The sequence below is a fragment of the Polypterus senegalus genome, chromosome 3 (assembly GCF_016835505.1).
Source record: "Polypterus senegalus isolate Bchr_013 chromosome 3, ASM1683550v1, whole genome shotgun sequence".
NCBI classification, from domain to species: Eukaryota; Metazoa; Chordata; class Cladistia; order Polypteriformes; family Polypteridae; genus Polypterus; species Polypterus senegalus.
The window spans coordinates 283213432-283237333 of record NC_053156.1 but is presented as its reverse complement, the minus strand read 5'-3'; the positions used below and the strand labels follow the sequence as shown (position 1 = coordinate 283237333).

General features: G+C 39.1%; 1 protein-coding gene across 3 annotated transcripts in view; it reads right to left on the bottom strand.

The window, feature by feature from the left end:
* Positions 1 to 13768, bottom strand: part of LOC120526251 (patatin-like phospholipase domain-containing protein 1) — a 55940-nt gene extending 42172 nt beyond the window's left edge. For 2 of the 3 annotated variants that reach the window (XM_039749328.1, XM_039749330.1), the window contains exons 1-2: positions 13338 to 13748; positions 12149 to 12381 (exon numbers count right to left, since the gene is read on the bottom strand). In XM_039749328.1, the coding sequence (XP_039605262.1) occupies positions 12149 to 12381; positions 13338 to 13548 (444 nt within the window). In that variant the 5' untranslated portion in view covers positions 13549 to 13748. Of the gene's footprint in view, positions 1 to 12148; positions 12382 to 13337 lie in introns of all 3 variants that reach the window. The other variant, XM_039749329.1, reaches the window with a different exon arrangement.
* Between the last annotated feature and the right edge of the window lie 10134 nt (positions 13769 to 23902).

The window sequence follows — 23902 nt, the reverse complement described above, 5'->3', positions numbered from 1 at the left end:
GAGTGAGGGCTTTGCCTTTTATTAGTATAGATTACAAACTGCTAAAGGAAACCTATGGTGCAGCACTGCCTCATACCTATTAATAGCTATTAAATTCAGAGAAAGTATTTTAGGAAAGGAGTGAGATAAATAATGAAACAAAAGACACATTTTGTTTGCATCTGGAGAAATCTTACACAAAAATCACTGCAACACAAATGTAAATACGAGTCATCAAGAATTCAAAAGAAAAAAAGTAACAATAACTGTAAGAATGCAACATAAATTGCAATTAGGATTGCAAAAATAAATAGCAGACACCAAATAACCTGGAAACTGACCATGAGAGCCAATATGAAAATTGATTAAAATGTAAAAATTAACATTAATGTTAATTTTACATAGTTCACATAGTTACCTGTTACATGTAATGGGACATCCTTATGTATTTGTAATAATGTAGATCAAAAAAGTACATATTAGAATATGAGAACATTTTAGATGAGTACAGGCCATTCAGCCCTTTAACACTCGTCAGTCCTATCCCTATTCAAGTCTAGATTTGAATTCCCTAAAATCTTACTGGCTACCACACTGATTTATTCCGTGTGTCTGTGGTCATATGTGTGAAGAAAAACATCCTAATTTGTATGTGAAATTTACCCTTACCAAGTTTCAACAAGTACAAGGGTAAATAGGTTCCTGACCGTATGTTATAGCGTGTGTGATAAAAAAGAAATGTAACTAAGACATATACATTTTAAAGAGAAACATCGCAGACAAGAAGTTTTTCTTTTATTGTGTGTATTGTCAATTTTTTCTTTATTTTTTGCGTGAACTTTATTGCTTTGAATTTCACTAAAACTTTTAAAGCATATACTGTATACTTAGACTGTTCCATTTTTTTTGTATCATACTTATACTCAAACCTCTCCTGTAGCTGAAATTTGGAAACTCTTGACAAAAATGGCTACAACCTTATATAATATGTAAACTAAGATAGCCACTAGCTCATATCAACAATATTTCATCTTCACCTCTTGTTGATGAGATCCAATAGCAACTTACTAAGAACACAAAATATTTGACAAGTACCCCATTATATCCACCTGCCTGGTTTAGTTAGCTAATAACTAAGTTGCCCCAATATCCTATACAGGTATGATGAAAATGTTACTATAGTTTATATCTCACCCAGACAGGATACAAATGTTATTATAGTTCATATTTCAATCAGACATGATATAAATGCTGTTATTGTTTCCAGTTCAACTATTCAGGGGTTTGTTCCTGAGCTGCCCAAACCAGAAAAGTGCTTCTTTGATTCTTCCTTAATTTTAACATGAAGCACATAATTCACCATTTTACTGTTTGCAGGGTTAACTCTGTCAATGCCTTTGAGGATTTTGAAGACTTGAGAAAGGTCCCCTTGTAGCCGCCTTTATTTAAAAGTAAAGAGCTTGAATACCTTTAGTTCAATGTTAAGATATGTCATTGAGTCCAGGGATGCACTTGGATCTTCTTCTCTACACAATTCTGAGTGTTGTTGCATCTTTTCTGAAGTCTGGTGACCAGAACTGCACACAATACTTTAGATCAGGAGTTCTTAACCTGAGGTCTGTGGACCCATAGGGGGTCCATGGATGGGTTTCAGGGGGTTTGTGAGGGTCAGATAAAAATTAACATTTATATTTACTGTACTGTTGATTTAGAGTAGATGTAGTAGTTTTTAGTAGCTTCTGCATATTTTCTGTTGTAGATGATGTCAGTTTAACTTCAAACCCTAAATTCTTTTCATGACTTTTTATCCTGTAGGTCATCATCGCCATTTTTATATTTAGTAATTTTAATTACAGAATTTGTTCCTGTCTTCTGTCCTATGTGAGCAGGGATAAGCTCCAGCAGACCCCTGAAACCCTGTTCAGGACTAAGTGGGTTAGAAAATGACTGACTGAATTTCTTCTGCATGCAAGGCTTTGAATGTGTTGTACATTAAACTGCATTAACTACGTGTTTATTGAATCCTTGAGATTGTTTTCAGCCTTATTGAATTTCTTTTGCAGTTGCCTCAGTGTTTGCAGTTCCTCCATTTTGGTTCTACCTGTAAATTTCACAAGTTTATTCACTGTATTAGAATCAAATTATATAGAATAATAGCCTGGGGACAGACCCCTCCAGAACTACATTTATGGGTATTCTGCCTTTATGTTTCTTTTTCTGTGCCTGATTAGCATGTTTAAAACTCAGCTTTGAAAATTACCTCAGAGACCAATGACTCCATCCTACCAGAATTACCCTTTAATGCAGAATTGTGGCAGAGGATTTTTGAAAGTCTAAATAAATAATCTACAGTTTGTTTTTGGATACATATTGGGTTAATGCCTAATTTCCTGTTTTCATTTCCAGCTCTTCATATTAGTGAACAAATTAATTTGACATCAGTTCTTCCCTCACGGGTTCTGTGGCTTGACGAATAAACTTTTCTATGGTTGGAGGAAGGTCATATGCTCTATATTTTCTGGTATTTTGAAAAATAGGATTGCTGTTTCACTGAAACACTAAAGTTCAATACTAATCACTGTTTATAATGCTATGCTTGAAAGTTTAAAAAGAAAACAAAGGCACTGGAATTTGGGTTAAGCAACCCAAATATGCTTGACCAATTATATGTACTCTGTAAAGTCAAGCTTGGTGGTGATTTTATTATTTTTACTAGTGAGACACATGGACCTTCAGAACTTGTAGTAACACAGTCTGTTCTGACTGCTTTAAGAAGCAGAGGGACACAGAGGGAATCAGAAGGTGGGACAAGTTGGGTCCATTATGCTTGTGTAGGAGAGTTTGAAAGGCTTAATTTACTTTAATTGCTGTAGAGGATCTGTAGGTTGTAACCTACTAGTTGTCCCCTGAAGAAGGCCCATTTGTAATAGTGTGATATTTCCTTTTTTTCGGTTTTTGCTAACCTAAACATTCAATTGAAACCTCTGGCAGTTTTCACTATTTCAGGTCATTCATTGCATTTTAGCTGATGATATTTGAAGAAAAGCTGAGGTATTATAAAACTTTTGACCAGTAATGTGTATATATATATAGTGGTCCCCGGCCGGGACACCCAGGAGGACCGGAGGAGGGCTTGTGCCTCCTCCAGACCATGAGGGGGCGTCCGTCCTGGATATGTTGGGGGCCTCGGGTGAAGGGCTTGGAAGCCCAGCCCTGTAGGGACCCGTGGCCACCGCCAGGCGGCGCCCCAGTGCCTGAATTTCCCGGGAGCCCAGCACTTCCGCCACACCAGGAAGTGCTGGGGGAAGACGACCGGGGACACCCGGACGGCTTCCGGGTGCGCAGCCGGCACTTCCATCGCTATGAACGAATGCCGGGAAGCAGCTGGAGCCCATCCGGGTTCCCATTTAAGGGGCTGCCTCCCTCCAGTCAGAGGTGGATGTCGGGTGGAAGGCATAAGGACTGTGAGGCCTGGACATTGGGGGAATCGGTGCAAGAGGCACTGGGGTGTGTGAGTGCACAAAAACTTGTAAATATTATAAATAAAGAGTGTGTGGTGAGAAACAACGATGTCCGTCTGCCTTTGTCCAGGTTCAAATCAACTATATATATATAGTGATATATGGCCGGCCAGTCATCCCGGCCAATACCCCCAGGCCGCCAGGTGGCGCCCTCCCTGCAGCATGGAGGTGCCCCGAATGCTAGCAGGGAATTATGGACAATGGAGTTTTTATCCACTGTCCTGCTGGATACCACAGGGGCTGTTAGGAGGCACTGCAGGGAGGAGCAACGATTGTTTCCCCTACAACCCAGAAGTGCGTCCTAGTCACATGAACAGAAGAAATGATGTGCTTCCAGGTTGAAGAAAGGGAGTTTTTACCTGACCCGGAAGTGTTAAGAATCACATGGACTGAGGGATCAGAAACACTTCTGGGTCAAGGACTATAAAAAAGGACTGTGAGAGATCCCAGGGTTGAGCTGAGTCAGCAGGAAGGGTGGAAACGCGTCTGGGAGTGTGGAGGATTTGTTATTGTATTGATTTATTAGTATTATATTAATATTGTGGAGTGGTGGGTGCTTTGTGCACTGTATTATAATAAAAAGTCAGAATTTTGGACTTTTATCTGGTGTCTGGCATCTGATCTGAGGGTTCAAGAGGATGACAGCGCCTGCTACCTGTCACAATATATATATGCAGAGAAGGTTAGAGATACAGGAAGTAGGAAAATTTGAAAGTCTCAAAAAATGATAGTAAAGATTACATTAGCGCAAACATCCGAAAATTATTACTCGGTGAAAAGAGATTGAATATTCAGGTGCTGTACAGGCTTTTAAATGTTCTAAGTGCCACACAAAATGCAGATCACGTGGCACAGAAGCAGCAGCTACCAACAGCTTCTTGAGCAAAGAGAAGGTGAAAATAACACCTGTTACTTGTTTCCCACTGTGTCACAGTTTAAGAGGGGTTTCGGAGGAGCAGCCGCGTCTGCTTAAGGTGCGCTCAGCTGCCACCTCACAACGGAGCCTACCTCTGGCCTGGGTGGGGGGACAGGGGGGTGGCGGTAGAGGAGGGTAAAGGCGAGCGAATTGCAGATCACGCATGACGGCAGCAGCAACAAGCCAGAAGCTGCTCAAGCAAAGAGGAGTTACAAAAATGTATTTGTTTTTCATTGTATCACTGTTTAAGAGGTGTTAAAGAGAAGTGGCCTCTGGCAGAGGGTTAAGCCCCCAAGTATATACATGTACACCAGGGCGTACCCAAAATAACCCAAATTGAAAAAAAAAATGTTTTAATAATTTTTACTTACTGAAGCTTTAGTCTCCTTCAAAGTACCTTCCATGTCAATGCATGCATTTGTCCCAACTATTTTCCCACTGGTGGAAACATTTTTGGAATTGCTGAAGAGAAACGTTGTCCAATGCCTGCAGCAATATTTCTTTGACTTCCTCCATGGTACAAAAACACTTTTGAGTTCTCTTTTCATATGCGGGAACAAGAAAATGTCGCATGGAGCAAAGATCTGGCGAGTAGGGAAGGTGGCAAGAATTCCAAGACACACACAAGTAAATTCAGAAATCTCTTAAATAGTCCAACGACGATCTTCGTAAATTGCATTGCAAACTTTTTCAAGATTTTCATCATTCCTAATTGTGGAAGGTCAGCTAGATCTTGGTTGGTTCTCAAGTGACATTTCCCCTTGTTTGAAGCATGAAAACCACTCGTAGACCTGTGTTTTACTTAAAGCTTCCACTTTAAAAGCAGTTTCAAGCATCACTATAGTTTCAGCAGCTGTTTTCCCTAAGAGAAAACAAAATTTAACGCAGACTCACTGTTCTATATGATCATCCATCACAAAAATCAAAGAACACGTTTAATAAGCACCAAGAAAAACCAAAGTGGAATGAACAATACAGAACAATGCCCCTTGACAGACTGCCACAAAATACTGTAAGTATGCTACACCTAGTCTAGATTGCATGCCAGGTACGGATTCTGATTATTTTTGGGTAGCCCCTCGTGTATATGTAATAAATATAAACAGCAAAATTAAAGGATGAGACGACGGATTGGTGTCCTGGGGAATCTCCTACCAGATCTGGACCAGGGCATCACTGAGCTCCTTGACAGTCTGAGATGCAACCTGGCGGTGTCGGATGGACCGAAACATAATGTCCCAGAGGTGTTCTATTGGATTTAGGTCAGGCGAGTGTGGGGGCCAGTTAATGGTATTAATACCTTCATCCTCCGAGAACTGCCTACATACATTCGCTACATGAGGCCGGGCATTGTTTTGCACCAGGAGGAACCAAGGATCCACTGCACCAGCATAGGGTCTGACGGTGGGTCCAAGGATTTCATCCCAATACCTAATGGCAGTCAAGGTGCCATTGTCTAGCCTATAGAGGTCTGCGATTCCCTCCATGGATATGCCTCCCGATACCATCACTGACCCACCACCAAACCAGTCATGCTGCACAATGTTACAGCCAGCATAATGTTCTCCATGGCTTCTCCAGACCCTTTCACATCTGTCACATGTGCTCAGGGTGAACCTGCTCTCATCACATCATCAAATCATCATCATCACATCACATCATCATCACAGGGCACCAGTGATGGACCTGCCAGTTCTGGTATTCTATAGCAAATGCCAATCAAGCTCCACTGTGCCTGGCAGTGAGCACAGGGCCCACTAGAGGATGTCCGGTCCTCAGGCCACCCTCATGAAGTCTGTTTCTGATTGTTTGGCCAGAGACATTCACACCAGTGGCCTGATGAAAGTCATTTTGTAGGGCTCTGCTCCCCAGCTCTGGAACTCATTACCTTCCGAGCTTAGAAACTTTGATTCATTCTCACTTTTCAAATCTAAACTTAAAACTCATCTCTTTTAAGACCACTTTTTCTCTTTAACTACAATTGCTCTGTCTGATTTTAAATTTTGTATTTCTAATTTTGTTAATAATATGTGTTTTATCTATTGTTTGGTGTCCTTGAGTGTTTATAAAGGCACCTATGAATAAATAAAATTTATTATTATTATTATTAAAGTGTTACATAAGAGTAGAAAAAACTGGAGGCAAGACTGTATGTATACTAAGTAGTCTTTTGTGACCTTCAATATACTGTAAGTACATATAATACTAGTTTGTCTGATAAACAGGTCTGGAACGTAAGTACAGGCTAGCCTTGCAAGTGGAGAGAAAGTAGAAACTGTAAGAGCTCTAATAGTTTAAAATGAACCACAAGTCACTGCTTCTAATGCTTCTCTCTTGATATTACTTTTAGGCCTTCTAGTTCTTTTATTTACAAGCATATTCTTTATAAGACACACAAAATACATAAGAACAAAATAAATCTGACAAACTATAGGATACTGTTCAGTCTGTCAGGCTTGTTTGTTTAGCTAATGATTAAGCTGTCCCAGTAGCTCATCTAGTTACTTCTTAATGGTTTTCAAGACATCACTCAACTAGAGTCTGCATGTTCTCCCCGTGTCTGTGTGGGTTTCCTCCGGGCACTCCGGTTTCCTCCCACAGTCCAAACACATGCATGTTAGGTGGATTGGCGATTCTAAATTGGCCCTAGTGAGTGAGTGTGGTTAAGTAAGTAAGTGTGCTCAGCAATATATTGGTTCCAGCCTTGCGATTGATGCTATTGGAATAGACCGTGGTTCCACACACCTGAACTGCATTAATGATTTTAAGAAAAAAATATATAAAAGTAAGCACTTTTATATTCTAGATTGCACCTCAGTGGTTAGAGTTTGCAATACTACACTTGGGTCCTGAGTTTAATACATGGCTGGCTAGTTTGACCTTCTCAATTTACTTCACTATATATATCTATATATACCTGTACATATAAGCCAAATAACCACTGACTCACTCATCACGAAATCTCCTGAACCATGAGGACTTGAGACTTGAAATTGGAATGTTGGTTACCCTTGGCCCATATGTGCTCGCTAAGAAACAGTTTTAAATATTTTGTGGTCCAAGTGTGAAATTTCTTAAAGTTTTTTTAGACCCATTTGTATGTCTGTCTGCTTTTCACGAGAGAACTACTTAACAGATTTAGATCTTTGTTACTCATCGCGCTAAGTATCAGAGTTCACTTTCGGCACCAATTTATTAGCGCAAATCCGAGAGGAACTCATCGGACTGCTGGGCCCTCCTCACTCATGCGTCTGCCTCAGGGAGTAACCTTAATCCCACTTAGTTAGCAAACAAGAGATCTACTTAATGGATTTAGATTGTTTTTTTTTCTATGATTTGCTTGAACATTCCGTTGATTTTGCGACTTTCTCATTGTGCTAAGTATCATAGTTCACTTGCAGCACCGATTTATTAGCGCGAATCCGAGAGAGACTCATTGGACTGCGGGGCCCTCCTCACTCATGCGTCTGCCTCGGGGCGTAACCTTAACTCCACTTAGTTAGCGAATGAGAGAACTACTTAATGGGTTTAGATAGTTTTTTGTATAATTTGCTTGAACATTCCGGTTGATTTTGTGACTTCTCTCATCGCGCTAATAATCATAATTCGTTTGCAGGAGCGATATATTCGCACTAATCTGTGACAGAGACTACAGGACGAGGGGAGGGGGAAGAGTGACGACAGTAGTAGAGAGCTGGGCAGGGCCCTCCTCACTGTCCTATTTCACTAATATGCGGGCGAAGCCACGGGGAATGGCTAGTATATATATATATATACTATAGCTGTAGCTATACTATATATATATATATATATATACATGTGCTGGCCATAAAATTAGAATATCATGACGAAGTTGATTTATTTCAGTAATTCCATTCAAAAAGTGAAACTTGTATATTAGAGTCATTCATTACACACAGACTGATGTATTTCAAATGTTTATTTCTTTTAATTTCGATGATTATAACTGACAACTAATGAAAGTCACAGATTCAGTATCTCGGAAAATTAGAATATTGTGAACAGGTTCAATATTGAAGACACCTGGTGCCACACTCTAATCAGCTAATTAACTCAAAACACCTGCAAAAGCCTTTAAATGGTCTCTCAGTCGAGTTCTGTAGGCTACACAATCATGGGGAAGACTGCTGACTTGACAGTTGTCCAAAAGATGACCATTGACACCTCGCACAAGGAGGGCAAGACACAAAAGGTCATTGCTAAAGAGGCTGGCTGTTCACAGAGCTCTGTGTCCAAGCACATTAACAGAGAGGCGAAGGGAAGGACAAGATGTGGTAGAAAAAAGTGTACAAGCAATAGGGATAACCGTACCCTGGGGAGGATTGTGAAACAAAACCCATTCACAACTGTGGGGGAGATTCACAAAGAGTGGACTGCAGCTGGAGTCAGTGCTTCAAGGACCACCACACACAGACGTATGCAAGACATGGGTTTCAGCTGTCGCATTCCTTGTGTCAAGCCACTCTTGAACAAGAGACAGCGTCAGAAGTGTCTCACCTGGGTTAAAGAAAAAAAGGACTGGACTGCAGCTGAGTTATGTTTTCTGATGAAAGTAAATTTTGGATTTCCTTTGGAAATCAAGGTCCCAGAGTCTGGAGGAAGAGAATCCACGTTGCTTGAGGTCCAGTGTAAAGTTTCCACAGTCAGTGATGGTTTGGGGTGCCATGTCATCTGCTGGTGTTGGTCCATTGTGTTTTCTGAGGTCCAAGGTCAACGCAGCCATCTACCAGGAAGTTTTAGAGCACTTCATGCTTCCTGCTGCTGACGAACTTTATGGAGATGCAGATTTCATTTTCCAACAGGACCTGGCACCTGCATACAGTGCCAAAGCTACCAGTACCTGGTTTAAGGACCATGGTATCCCTGTTTTTGATTGGCCAGTAAACTCGCCTGACCTTATTGTGAAGAGGAAGATGCGATACGCCAGACCCAACAATTCAGAAGAGCTGAAGGCCACTATCAGAGCAACATGGGCTCTCATAACACCTGAGCAGTGCCACAGACTGACGGAATTGATATTCTAATTTTCCGAGATACTGAATTTGGGACTTTCATTAGTTGTCAGTTATAATAATCAAAATTAAAAAAAATAAACATTTGAAATACATCAGTCTGTGTGTAATGAATGAATCTAATATACAAGTTTCACTTTTTGAATAGAATTACTGAAATAAATCAACTTTGCCATGATATTCTAATTTTATGGCCAGCACCTGTATATATATATATATATATATATATATATATATATATATATATATATATATATATATATATATATATATATATATATATATAAATATAAATATAAATAAAATATGTATTTATTTATTTTATTTTTTTTGCATAATTTACAGTGGGATGCAAAAGTTTGGGCAACCTTGTTAATAGTCATTATTTTCCTGTATAAATTGTTGGTTGTTACGATAAAAAATGTCAGTTAAATATATCATATAGGAGACACACACAGTGATATCTGAGAAGTGAAATGAAGTTTATTGGATTTACAGAAAGTGTGCAATAATTGTTCAAACAAAATCAGGCAGGTGCATACATTTGGGCACCACAAAAAAGAAATGAAATCAATATTTAGTAGATCCGCCTTTTGCAGAAATTACAGCCTCTAAACGCTTCCTGTAGGTTCCAATGAGAGTCTGGATTGTGGGTGAAGGTATTTTGGACCATTCCTCTTTACAAAACATCTCTAATTCATTCAGGTTTGATGGCTACCAAGTATGGACATCTCTCTTTAACTCATACCACAGATTTTCAATTATATTCAGGTCTGGGGACTGAGATGGTCATTCCAGAACGTTGCACTTGTTCCTCTGCATGAATGCCTTAGTGGATTTTGAGCAGTGTTTCGGGTCGTTGTCTTGTTGAAAGATCCAGCCCGGCGCAGCTTCAGCTTTGTCACTGATTCCTGGACATTGGTCTCCAGAATCTGCTGATACTGAGTGGAATCCATGCGTCCCTCAACTTTGACAAGATTCCCAGTCCCTGCACTGGCCACACAGCCCCACAGCATGATGGAACCACCACCATATTTTACTGTAGGTAGCAGGTGGTTTTCTTGGAATGCTGTGTTCTTTTTCCTCCATGCATAACGCCCCTTGTTATGCCCAAATAACTCAATTTTAGTTTCATCAGTCCACAGCACCTTATTCCAAAATGAAGCTGGCTTGTCCAAATGTGCTTGAGCAGACCTCAAATGGCTCTGTTTGTGCTGTGGCTTCCTCTGCATCACTCTCGCATACAGCATCTCCTTGTGTAAAGTGCGCCCAATGGTTGAACGATGCACAGTGACTCCATCTGCTGCAAGATGATGTTGGAGGTCTTTGGTGCTGGTCTGTGGGTTGACTCTGACTGTTCTCACCATTCGTCGCTTCTGTCTATCCAAAATCTTTCTTGGTCTGCCACTTCGAGCCTTAACTTGAACTGAGCCTGTGGTCTTCCATTTCCTTAATATGTTCCTAACTGTGGAAACAGACAGCTTAAATCTCTGGGACAGCTTTCTGTATCCTTCCCCTAAACCATGATGGTGAACAATCTTTGTCTTCAGGTCATTTGAGAGTTATTTTGTGACCCCCATGTTGCTACTCTTCAGAGTAAATTAAAGGAGGAGGGAAACTTACAATTGACACCCTTAAATACTCGATTCACCTGTGTATGTAGGTCAGGGGTCACTGAGCTTACCAAGCCAATTGGAGTTCCAGTAATTAGTTCTAAAAGTTTTGGAATCAATAAAATGACAACGGTGCCCAAATTTATGCACCTGCCTGATTTTGTTTGAACAATTATTGCACACTTTCTGTAAATCCAATAAACTTCATTTCACTTCTCAAATATCACTGTGTGTGTCTCCTATATGATATATTTAACTGACATTTTTTATCGTTACAACCAACGATTTATACAAGAAAATAATGACTATTAACAAGGTTGCCCAAACTTTTGCATCCCACTGTACAGCAGGAGCTCCCAAACTTTTGGACGTCAAGTACCACCTGAGGTTAAATGAGTTGCGTTGCGTACCACTCGCACAATGTTGAAAGGGAAGGGGAGGGGCAGTTCAGGTCTAAACCGCCCAAAATCTGAATAAAACTTAAAAGAATTGGAAGAAATGATGCATAAAATTAATGAAAAAAATTGTGCATGTACATAAATTGATAAATTCTGCCCCGAAACCAATTCCTGCCTTCGGCCTGTATGTGACGCAGTTATTGAAGACGAAATGGTATCGGCTTTGTGCTTAGATCTAGTGACTACGATACAGCGGCAGTGCACGTATAACAAAAAACGCGAGTGGATTTTGTGAGGCAGAGATACCGAAGACTAAATAGTGTTGGCGTGGTGCTTTCATCTAGTGACCAAAAGCTCAAACTGTGAAGAAGTAGAAGTTGACTTCCGCGAAACGGAATTATGGTAGCGTTAAATGAACTAAATACTGATTCGAATAATAGGTTTTATTTATACAGATGACGAACTTTCACACCACACTAAATTTGGGAATTCACGTATTATTGTATTTAAACAGTTTCATTGGTTTTTGCTCACAACAGGCTTGTCATAAAGGGTTTTGCAAAGATAAATTAAATTTCAGTGACCGCGATTGGTACCACCTGAAAAGGCTCCGCGTACCACTGGTACCACAGTTTGGGAACCGCTGATATACAGTATTATTACAATTGAATTGTCACACTATATGTACCTGAACAAGTTCTTCCTTGGTTGAAAATTTAGACAGCAGGCGATTCTCTCGATTGTCCAGCCTAGTCACTGAAATGAATAGTCGTCCACTGGCAAGCTGATGAGCATTTTCTGGAAGGTTTCGGCGGAGTGAGATCTCTAACACTCTGAAAAGGCTGAAAGAAGGGTTTAAAGGACCCAGAAGATGCTGTCTGATTTCACTTGCTGTTGCCATAATTTCAGCACAGATATCTTCTGCAAACACAGAGAACAGCAACCAAGAGCTTCAGTACTGTGTGGAATGTTTAGCATTTGCAAGAAAAATGCATTGTATGCTGTATGCTCTACAATACGTTATTTATTAGAGCACAAGGTGTCTCCAGAAAAGATGTCCATATATTTTCAAAAGTAATAATACAAATTATTTTACATTACCATTTGGTGCAGTAGTTAGCTATCTCACAAATCAGCGTCCTGGGTTTAAATCCTGTTATTTTCTATGTAAACCTTATGCATATTCTTCCCATTTCTGTTTTTCTGTAGTCACTCAGATTTTCCTCTCATATGAAAATTTTAAGTGAACTGTAAAATCTAAATTGACCAATTGTGATTGACTGGTGCCCTGTCTATGGATGGTTCTTGCATTGCCTCCCATACCATCAGGAAAGGGTCCTGCTCTGCAGTTCTGAAGTGAGTTAAGCTGGCATGTGAATGCCATGTTGTGTTTTGTTCTTTCAGTCTAAGCATCATGCCGTATCCTTTTTAAGACACGACTATTGTCAGTCCTGGTTTTGTTACATGGACCTAACCTGACTAATGCCAGACAGTCGGCTTTGAGTTAACCTTTTTGTTTTTGTTTTTACTTTTTCTAACTGCAGCAATCAAAGTCATACTGTTATAACTAGCTGCACCCATCCTCCTGCTAGCTTGAGGTGAAAAGTTGATTAGAAAATGAATGGATATTGTAAGTGTCAGTATTGCCTTTTCTATCATGCCAGGACTTGAACCCAGGACACTGTTGCTATAAGTTACTGATTATTTATTTTAATAATATTTGATCTGGATTTCTGAACAGCTCTTGATCCCAGTGTCCTTTTTCAGTATAGGAGATTTTACAATACACTTTAAAACAACAATTATTTTTTGTATACTCTCTGATTAACACAAATTGGCAGTTATAATCAGTGAATTCCCATTAGAAACAAACTCACCCATGTTGATTCCACAGACAACTGCAGCTGCCGCCAGCGATCCAGATGATGCTCCAAATACTTTTGGAGCTTTGTGAATAAGCTCTGGTGCCAGATCCAGTAGGCACTGGGCAACACCAAAGTGATACACGACCATGAACCCAGATCCACAAAAAGACAAGGCGCAGGGTCCCTGCTTTCCTGCAACCATTTGAACTGGAATCAAAGTCATAGCTGACACGCTAACCAGAAATTGTGGAGAATGTAACAAAATAAGGTGTTAAAAATAACAAAAGTAAATCCCAATACCGGCAGATGATTACAAAACAAAAAAGGCTGATTTTTCAATCTCCATTAAATTATGAATATTACTAAAAAAGATAGTTCTTCTTACTCACCGGAAATCTGCTATTGGAAGTTAAAGCTCTAACGTTTCACATGCTTTCAGATTTATAACCTGATTTCCTACCACATACCACTGTAATACCCTATTCAGATTTGATTCTCCTTGCTCCGGTATGATGTGACATGCGATCAAAAAGGCGGAGCTTGCTCATCCTTCAAACCACTCCCTACCATTTGCAGTCATGCTTCTTCTACTGATTTGCATGCTTGTTGTTTATCACTATTGTTCATTTATAATAATTCTACAGCAGTGTATTCATAGCATAACAACATTTTCAAGCCTGCCTAATCTAGATTAGAGTTAATGGAGGCCAGACCTAATCCCAACACCATCAAATGCAAGGAAGCCATGAACCCCAGAATAGGCTCCATTCCAGCTCAGGGCTCATCCACAGATAATACCATTAATGTAGAAATACCCACTACCCTGAAAAAACTGTTTTTGTCATGTGGAAGGAAAACCTGTCTTGAGAAAAACCCACACAGAGGCAGGGAGAACTCAGAATGATGGATCTTTGAGGCAGCAGTGCTAACAGTCCATCCCATTACTTATTCATTTATGAATTAATGTGGCATGCAAAAGTATTCAGTCCCCTTGAAAGGCATCATCGTTTTCTGCATGACAGAAGATTTGTACGCATATTTATCCATTCAGTATTTTTAATGTGAACTCTTACGCTGTAACAATACATTACCAAAGTCCAAATAAACCATTTTCTGTAGATATTTAACTGAAGAAATAAAACTCGACAGTTTGTGTTTGCATACATATTCAAGCCCTACACATTAATACTTTATCAAGAACCCTTTTGATGCAATAAAAGCCTTAATTCTTTTGGGGTATGTATGTCCCAGTTTTGCACATTCTCTAGGTGCGATTCTTCCCCATTCTTTTTGGCAGAATTTACAGAGATCCTCTAGGTTGGTGGGATGGCATCCCTGAACAGCAGTTTTCAAACAGTGCCATGGATTGTCAGTAGGGCTAAGATCAGGGCTGTGACTGAGCAATTCCAAAACATTCACCATTCTGTTTTTGAGCAACTGTAATGTGTCTTTGAACTTATGCTTAGGGTCGTTGTTATGCTGAAAGATGAATCTTCCCTGGAGCTGTAGATTCATAGGAGGCTGGAACAAGTTCTTCTGCAATATTGTGTGGTATTTGTGTCCATCCATTGTCCTTTCAGCTCTGGCAAGATTCACAGTTCCAGCACATGAAAAGCATCCCGGTAGCATGATGCTGCCACCACCGTATTTCACTGTCGGTATGGTGTTTCTTGAGGCATGGGCAGTGTTAACTTTGCGCTACACATAACTCTTTGATGTCTGACCAAAAAGTTCTATTTTGGTCTCATCTGACCATAAAATCTTCTCCCACATGTTAACTGGGTCTTTGTCATGCTTTGTAGCAAATGTCATACGTGCTTTAATGTGGACCTTCTTAAGGAATGACATTTCTCTTACTGTCCTCCCGTACAGGCCTGTTTTATGGAGAGCTCTTGAAATTTTAGACCCCTCCACCTTCACTCCAGTTTCAGCCAAACAGCACTGCAAATTTAAGAGAGTGACGGTTGGATTTTTAGCAGTCGACATTGTACTCTGATGTTTAGTTTTGAGGGTCAGCCTGTAGTAGTGAGAGTCTGTGTGCTCTGATGAACCTTCCACTTTCTAATGATGGATCCAACAGTGCTTAATGGTACATTCAAACTCTTCGATATTTTTTGTAGCCAATTCCTGCCTTGTGCATTTCATTATGTTTGTTTCTCACATCTGCAGAATGCTCCTTTGTCTTCATTTTTGCAGTGATTGTCCAATAAAAATGATGGTCCTTACAAAAGGGGCTTTTTATATCCAGAGAGACAGAAAGGACTCACAAGTAGTACCAAATTATGTTTAATTATGACTGTCAAATGACTGGCACCTTTGTGTCATTTGTGAAAATGTGGAGCTTCCAAAGCATAGAGGTTTAAATACTTAGGTAAACACTGACTGTAGAGTTTTTCTTCTTCAGTTAAATATCTACTGAAAATGATTTATTTGGACATTGAAAATGCATTGTTAAAGCATAAGAGTTCACATTAAAAGTACTGAATGGATAAATATGGTATCCCATATATACTGTACATATATGATCTTTTGTCATGCAGAAAATTATGACGACTTTCAAGAGGATTGAATACTTTTGCACGTTGTGGGTGCTAGGTGACACTGTTGCCCCTTTAAACCTAACAGACAGACAGTCAGAACGCTAGGTAAAAGCACCAAGAGGAACCTTTTAATATTTTTCATCTTTAAACAGTGCTCCCCAAGCACCACAGCCACAATTACACAGGCAAGTAAATCACAATTCTTCTCTTTTTTCTCTTCCGCTACATCTCCCAGCAAGCGTTGTCCACCTTTCCTCCTAACTCTGGCTCGCCTTCTGACTTTAGCAGTCCTTGAAATAGTCCTCGATCTGGAAGTGCTTCCGTTCTTCCTCCCACATCGCTCTCCAGCACGTCCAGGTCAGAAGAAGAACTCAAGTTCTTTAATCAGCCCGGAAGTACTTCGGGGTTTCTATCCTTGTGACTACCTGGTACTTCCAGGGTGTAAGGGAGGCATGGCTCTCCAGGTCCTTTCACAGCATCCACAGCACCCAACAGGGCTGAGAAACCAAGCCCCAAGTCCCTAGATGCCCTGTGGGAATCCAGGACACCGGTACACTCCAGGTGGAGCTGCCATCTCCTGTTTTGGGGGAGGCAGAGTCCACAAGTAGCTGCCTTCCCCCATGCTTCCATTTCAGGAGTGTCCCGGCCAGGCTGAGCTGTCAGCCGTCTCTGGGCCAAGTTTATACTTCGCAATTAACATAATCAGAATTTATTTGGAAATATGCAAGGAAAAGTGGAGCACCTAGAGGAATCCAAGTCAAAGTCAAGTTGGGGAGCATGCACTGGTACAGTGCGCTGCCACACCCACTACGACAAAACAACTCGGGATCCTGGTTTGCAACCCCACACCCAGGCAGAATACCACAAAGCAAAATTGAGAAAATGTAGTATACCAATACCAGCAAATTATTCTTTTGAATATACAGCTAATTAAACATTATTATAATGTGAGCTGGGTAATAAACATTAAGACACTGCAGGGCTAGCTGCACTCTCTGTAGGTATCAACTGAGAAGGGCAGTGCAATAAAAATCTTACAATTATTAATGTTGGGCAGATCAGTGAGCATCTATTGAAATAATTAAGATATACTCTGAAGACTGTTCAAAAAAGAAAATCTGCTGAATGAAACCAATTAAGCAGATCAATTAAGCTGTAATTGATTTAGGCGATAACTTCACCATGGATGGTCCCAAGCCCAGCTGAGAAACGAGGAGAATTGGGAGTGGGATTAGCTACCCCACCCCATTAAATAAAATCTAGCTACAAAAACGGCAACAAGAGATCAACACGACTAAGCCCTGGGAAGAGACGGGTCTTTGACAAGAAGATTTATGATACCATGTGATGAAAGCCAGAAGGGTAGCCAATACTGGATAATGGAACGTGAGAACCATGTATGAGACAGGGAAGACTTTTCAAGTAGAAGTGGAGATGAAAAACTACAACCTCACCTTGTGACTACTCTCAGGAGAGATGATATTATACTCCAGATATGAAATGGATAATGTCCCCTACCTCCAAGAAGTAGCACTGATGTTGTGTAATGATGCTCAGAGAGCTGTTATAGGATGGGAAATCCATGGCCTAAGGATCATCACAGCATCCTTCCGAACCAAGAAGAAGATCAGCATGAACATCATACAGTACTACTCGCCCACCAATGACAGTGAGGAGACAGACAAAGGCCAGCTCTAAACCAGAGAAGTACCCAGAGAGAGTTGTTGATGGGGGGACTTCAATGCTAAGATCTGGGTATGAAGACATCATGGGAGGCCATGGACTAGGGGACATGAATAAGAATGGGAGAGGCTGGCAGACCTGTGTGCACTGAATAACTTTGTCATCAGTGGCATTTTTTCCCACAAGAACATCCACAAAGCCGCTTGGGTATCACCAGATTACATAACCGAGAATCAGCTTGACCACATCTGCATCAGTGAAAAGATCAGAAGATCAATGCAGGATGTGAGAGTAAAGAGAGGAGCGGATGTAACTTGGGATCACCACCGCTTTGTGGCCAAGCTGAAGAAAAACTGGATGATAAGTTTCAAGTCCTACAAGACTTGCTGTAAGAGGAGGAAAGTACCCTGGAGAATAAGTGAAAAGAGATAAAGGAGACAAGTGAAGTCAACATGTCAGGAAGTGCTTGGCCCTAAGATGTACCAGCACAAGGAGTGGATCTCAGTGGACTGCCTGTGTAAGATCAAGGAGAGGAAAGTGAAGAGGATGGTAATCAACAACAGCAAGACCAAAGCAGAGAAGGACAAAGCACAAGCAGAGTACACAGAAGCAAACAGGAAAGCAAAGAAGAGCACCAGGACAGACAAGCGAAAATACATAGAGGACCTGGGAATAGAAACAGAACAAGCAGCATGAAGAAAGGAACAACACCACCAAGAAGCTGGCAGGAAAGTACAGCAAACCAGAGCGACCTGTGGGGGACAAAGAGGAAAGTCCGATCATGGGTGATGAGCAACAGAAGAATAGATGGGTGGAGCACTTCATGGAACTTTTGAATAGGCCAGAATCACAAAACCCACCAGACATCGAACAGGCCGACATGAACCTGCCCATAGATTGCAACGCACCAACTTGAGAGGAAATTAGGAAGGCTATCAAACAACTGAGAAACGGAAAGGCAGCAGGGCCAGATAGCATTCCTGCAGAGGTATAGTAGTGAGAAAATCATTTGTGTTACATACTGTAGTTTATAACATATGATAAAATATGAGCCACCATTGAGGACTATAAATATGTCAACATGCTGGCAGGAACAAATACTTTTACATTTCGTTTTATGCATTTTAGCCATCAGTTGAAAAGTGAAGTTTCTGAAATCAAAGTGAATAAATAATAATAATAATAATAATAAAACAACACACACACACTGGCTACATGGTTAAAAGTTGGTATAGAAAATATTCACAACTCACCCCTCCCAACACACCACAATTTACTGTTCAGCAACCTAGCTTTTATTATATATTTATTTACATTTTTGTGATCAATCATTTGAGCATTTCTAGTATAGTAAATTATGCCAAATTGTACAGAATATTTATAACAGAACCCATATCTCACTGATGTTCATCCTGGAATCGGGAAGCACAAAACTAACAACTGTAAAAAAGCAGTACACCTCCAGCCTTTAAAGGTCTGAACAGTGGTAGACCAACCCTCAGTAGTCCTCATGGATACTTTGTTAATCTGATATCTATACATTCCTATCTAACATATAGTAAAAAAGTTAGGCCACACACTAATTTGTTTTCATTTAATTATGCATACATTTGTCCACACTGCCCTATCGTTTTGAAACCCTGAAAATGAAGTCTTTTAAAAGCATTTTTCTGAAGACATTTGTAGGATACAGTTTCTGCTGTTATGCCCCTACAAAATTAAGCTACCTATACATGTATTTGCTTTTCATAAACAGGTTTTGTTGAGTTGGCTTTTGATTTACATACATAATATTTCTTTACATAAATTTGTTTCTCTGGAACAATCAGCTATTAATCATAAATGAAAATCACTGTTCTTAGATAAAGGCTTTAAGAACAATATGTTATTGATTCACCTGTTGTTTGATAATAATCATATGATGGCCTATTCTAATTATTCTAATTTTTTACTCAAAATTTGGAAATATTTTTTCAATGAGAATATAAAATATGTGACTGTCTACCCCAGACTGTTTTTTTCTCCTTAAACACACCATTGTAGACACTTTCTCGTCAGATATATTTAGATTTTTTATAAATGCAGTTAACATACTGGACAAGAGCTGTAGTAAACTTTCGCTCAGTACTGACATTTATTTATTTATATTTTATATATATATATATATATATACACATACATATATACACATATATACACATACATACATACATACATACACAAGGTGTGTAAGCCCATGCTGTAAGCAGCATGGGGTCCTAGAAAATATTGAAATCATCAGGAAAAAAAATTAAATGTAGAGATGTCAGGTAATCGAAAGGAACTACTCTGGACATCTCTCTCTCCTAGGAATTTTCGTTTGGCCGACGTGCTTGCATCGCTTGTGTATTAGTGGCAGGAGGAAGAGTAAAAGAGATACTGTTTTGTCGATATTAAAAACACTATGCAATTTCTTCAATATACAGTAATTGATGCTTGTGTGTTCTGTAATGTTCTATTGAACATTTCATTGTGTATTTGGCACCCTTTTTGGTAAGGTGTTTTTCTGGACTTGAAGAAAAGAAATGCCCTTTATAGTCACAACACACAATTGTGTTTTGATAATGCCTCCTTTAGCTCAGATGAACAATTACACAGTGTATATAATTTAATTAGTACAGTATATTCGCTACATTGTATATACATAAGATGGGACTCTTCAGAAAAATACTACCATTTATATATATATATATATTTTATATATATACACACACACACACACAAACACACACAGTATATATACATAGTGTGTGTGCATCGAATAAACATTCTTTACATTTACATTTATATAGCGCTTTTCTCATAGAAAAATGTAGAATGCAGCCGAGCTCACAATATTACAGGATACAGACAAGAAAGCAAAATGCAGTAAAACGAAGATACAGGCGCTCTCTTTATTTCATTAATTTGAGTTAGTTTTACAAATGTTGTTTGGTACAAGATGCGCTCAAATTGTTATGAACGGTTTATAATCAGTCATCTCGCAAATTAACATAAAACTAACAGTCTGGAAACTGGAAACTTTTAACTGCAATTATCGCATTAACGGGGCAAGGAGGCAATCCGCTCCGGTTCCTTAATTTCTTTCTCTTCCTGTGGTGTGAACGCGCTATGCGAGTTTGGAGAGATGATTTTGAAAGCGCCTAAAAAGACACATGATTCGGGTTTTCACTACAGGTAGCCTCTTCAAGGAGGTTGTCGCCGATGCGTGCAAACCCATTGTAGGCAAAGACCACCGCCATAACGTTTTCGGGTATTTCAGTATGGGCGGATATTTTTGTATACGATTCGAAAACGCCATTGTGGCCGGATAACGTTTTTAAATGAAAACGTAATATGGACTCAGTTATATGTGATAAGGAAACGTTTAGCAGGAAGGAGGACTTAAGAGATAAGGTGCAGCCTTGTAAATAGGCGAGAGGCGCTAAAAGGACGTGACAATGGGGTTGGGGTTAGAAATTGAAGATGTACAGAAAAAAATGCATGGGACACCCCGTGGGCAAAAATGATTAAGAGAAGTAAAGAGAGGACAGAGGTCTCAGGGATACATTGAAATTAAAGGGAAAAGAATGTCTTATGAGCCGAGTTTCACAGTATGGCACATATGATGCAGACTGGACACTTGAGGAGAAAGAGTGAGGTAGGGAGATTAGAGAATAAACAAGAGTAAAGAGAAAAGGGCAAGTCCACCTTAACAATAGGACATGTGCATTTAGGTGTCTATCCAGTTACTGTCTTTGTTATAGGCCACATGGCTTGCAATTTTTAATGCACTCTCTGTTGGAATAAAAAGTACATTGTATTTTATTACTACATTGGGCCATTTGGCATGTGATTTCTAATGTTTTAGATGTGCCAACTGCTTTACATAATCCAATCCAGCAGACGGTGCATTAGAAATGTTCACGTTGAACACACCAAGGTCTAAGTTGAATAGATTTTAAACTGTCTTAGATAGGTAGCACTGCTAGATTGCAAATAAAAGGGACACAGAATGAAGAAACAAATGATTCTGGAAAAAAGTCAGAAACCCATCATCATTAAATAGATCACCCAGTTTAGTAAATCCTGCCATCCCCCCAAACAGAACAAATAGGTGGCCAATGATGTTAAAACCATGGTTATAAAAAATGGCTACAAGTGAACCTTTTCAAGGCTGCCGACTTTTCACATGATGCCAAATATCATGGGCACAGCAGACAACAGAATCAAGCAAAAGCCTATAGGACTTGCACTTCAATGAAGCAAGTCACAACCTAAAATTGGTACTTTATTGACAAAACATTGATGGACCATAATCAATTTTAATATAAAACCATAATGAATTGAAAAAACTTAAAATAACTACAAACTATTCAGACAAAAATCCATCTCTGAAAAGTATCCACACCCTTAGCATTTACTATCATTAAAAAGCATAGCCTTAATATGTTGCCTTTAGACCCTGACTAATTTAAGGTCATTCCATACAAACCACTTAATACCTAAAGAGTCTCAAGAAGCAAGGAACAGAAATGCTGTCAGACATATCAGGTGAGTGATAAAACAGGATTTTTGAAGGCACAAATTAAAAGGCATAAATCAATTAGCATTAATTAAATAACACAAACTACCCACAATCGTCAAATGAAGACTCCTGTTGAAAATTCTGCACCACAAAAGAATTTACAGGGAAGCAGTCAAAAAACTTGATGTGCAGAATTTCACAATTATGACCCGAGCCAATCTACTATTGCTTCCGTACTTCACCACTTTACCATATAGTCTGTACAAAACACCAATCCAGATTAATCCAGGGTTGGGACAGCATTATGTTACAAGGCTGCATAATAAATAGGGCCCAATAGGTTATATATATTTATATAAAAAATATATATAAAAAAAAATAAAGTAAAATGGAAGGTGCAAAATATGAAGAAAATAAAATATTCAAGTGATCTAACTACATCAACTCGTACTTACCAAGACAAAGGCCCTAAAACACAAGGCCAAAGCCATTGTCGAATGGCTTCTTAAAAAGCAGATGGTAAAAATGCCTGATTGATCCTATCAACAAAGAGCATTGCACAAATATTAAACCTGAAAAATCTAAAAAGTGGTAACACTAAAAATTTATCACTGTCATTGTTTGCAAAAAAACTGAATACTTTTCAAACCTGGAATCTTCAGTTATGTATTTTTTTTTTTAATTAAATCAAGTGAGAACTTATTTAGGATACTAAAGAGTATTGTAAATTACCACTATTTTTCATATATTAAAGTATGGATGAATATTAGTGCTCAAAATTTTGTTGTGTACACACTAAGTACCACTTTTACTTGCAGTATGAATGCAGTGGTCTTGCACCCAATACCACAAGGATAGGTTCTAGCTCCACATATTGGATTAAGCATGGAGAGGTTTTTTTTTATGCATTTGTATACTTTTCTAACACACACAAAACATTCCATTACTCAGCACTATTTATGAAAACTACCTCAGACTGTTCAATAGATTATAAAATATAAACGCAAACCCAAATGACAGAATAGAAAAGTTCTGCAAATCAGCTATGAATTCTTGAGTAAGCATGAAGTGTTCCAATTTTTTTTTTTTTACAAAAACAGATCCTAGAGCCTAATGAAAACCTTTCCCATGGACTGCACAGACGTTTTTAACAGTACCTTTTTGTCAATGAGTCACTACTAGTCACAGGGTACATCAATTAATTTTGTGAATAACTCATGTTAACCAGTTAAAATGTTGTTATTCTAACTTAAAACTGCTTCTAATCCTCTAATTGGTTAAGTACCAGCTATATGGAAAAAACAAAAGTCACTACTTAATGTCTTAACAGCTCTAAATAAATTAATGTTCTTGATAGGACAGGACACTATAAAACACTACTAACCAAAACCTGACAACTTGCAGCCATAAAACACTGTAAACAATGCATAGCAAGTAATCTCACTAACATAATTTCAATTTATTTCAAATCTATATTGGGTTTTTATATCAAATCCAGAATGTTACAGATTACCAAAAAAAAAAAAAAAACACCCACACAGTAATCTACAAGGAAAACCACACAAAATTGTTTATTAACTTTTGATGGGTCATGTGTGTCCCAGTTTACTCTCTGTAGGTCACACAAGTTAAGGGTTGCTTTGATCTCAAAGTCTTAATTGGTAAAAGTAATCTGCTTTAAGTTATGGTGCTACATTATTAAAATCTGATTTCTTGGATTTATATATGGATTTTGCATCCAAAGGAAAACATCTTTAAATCTTCTACAATTAACATTTCTTATGAGGGACATTACATTGCAAGTGCTT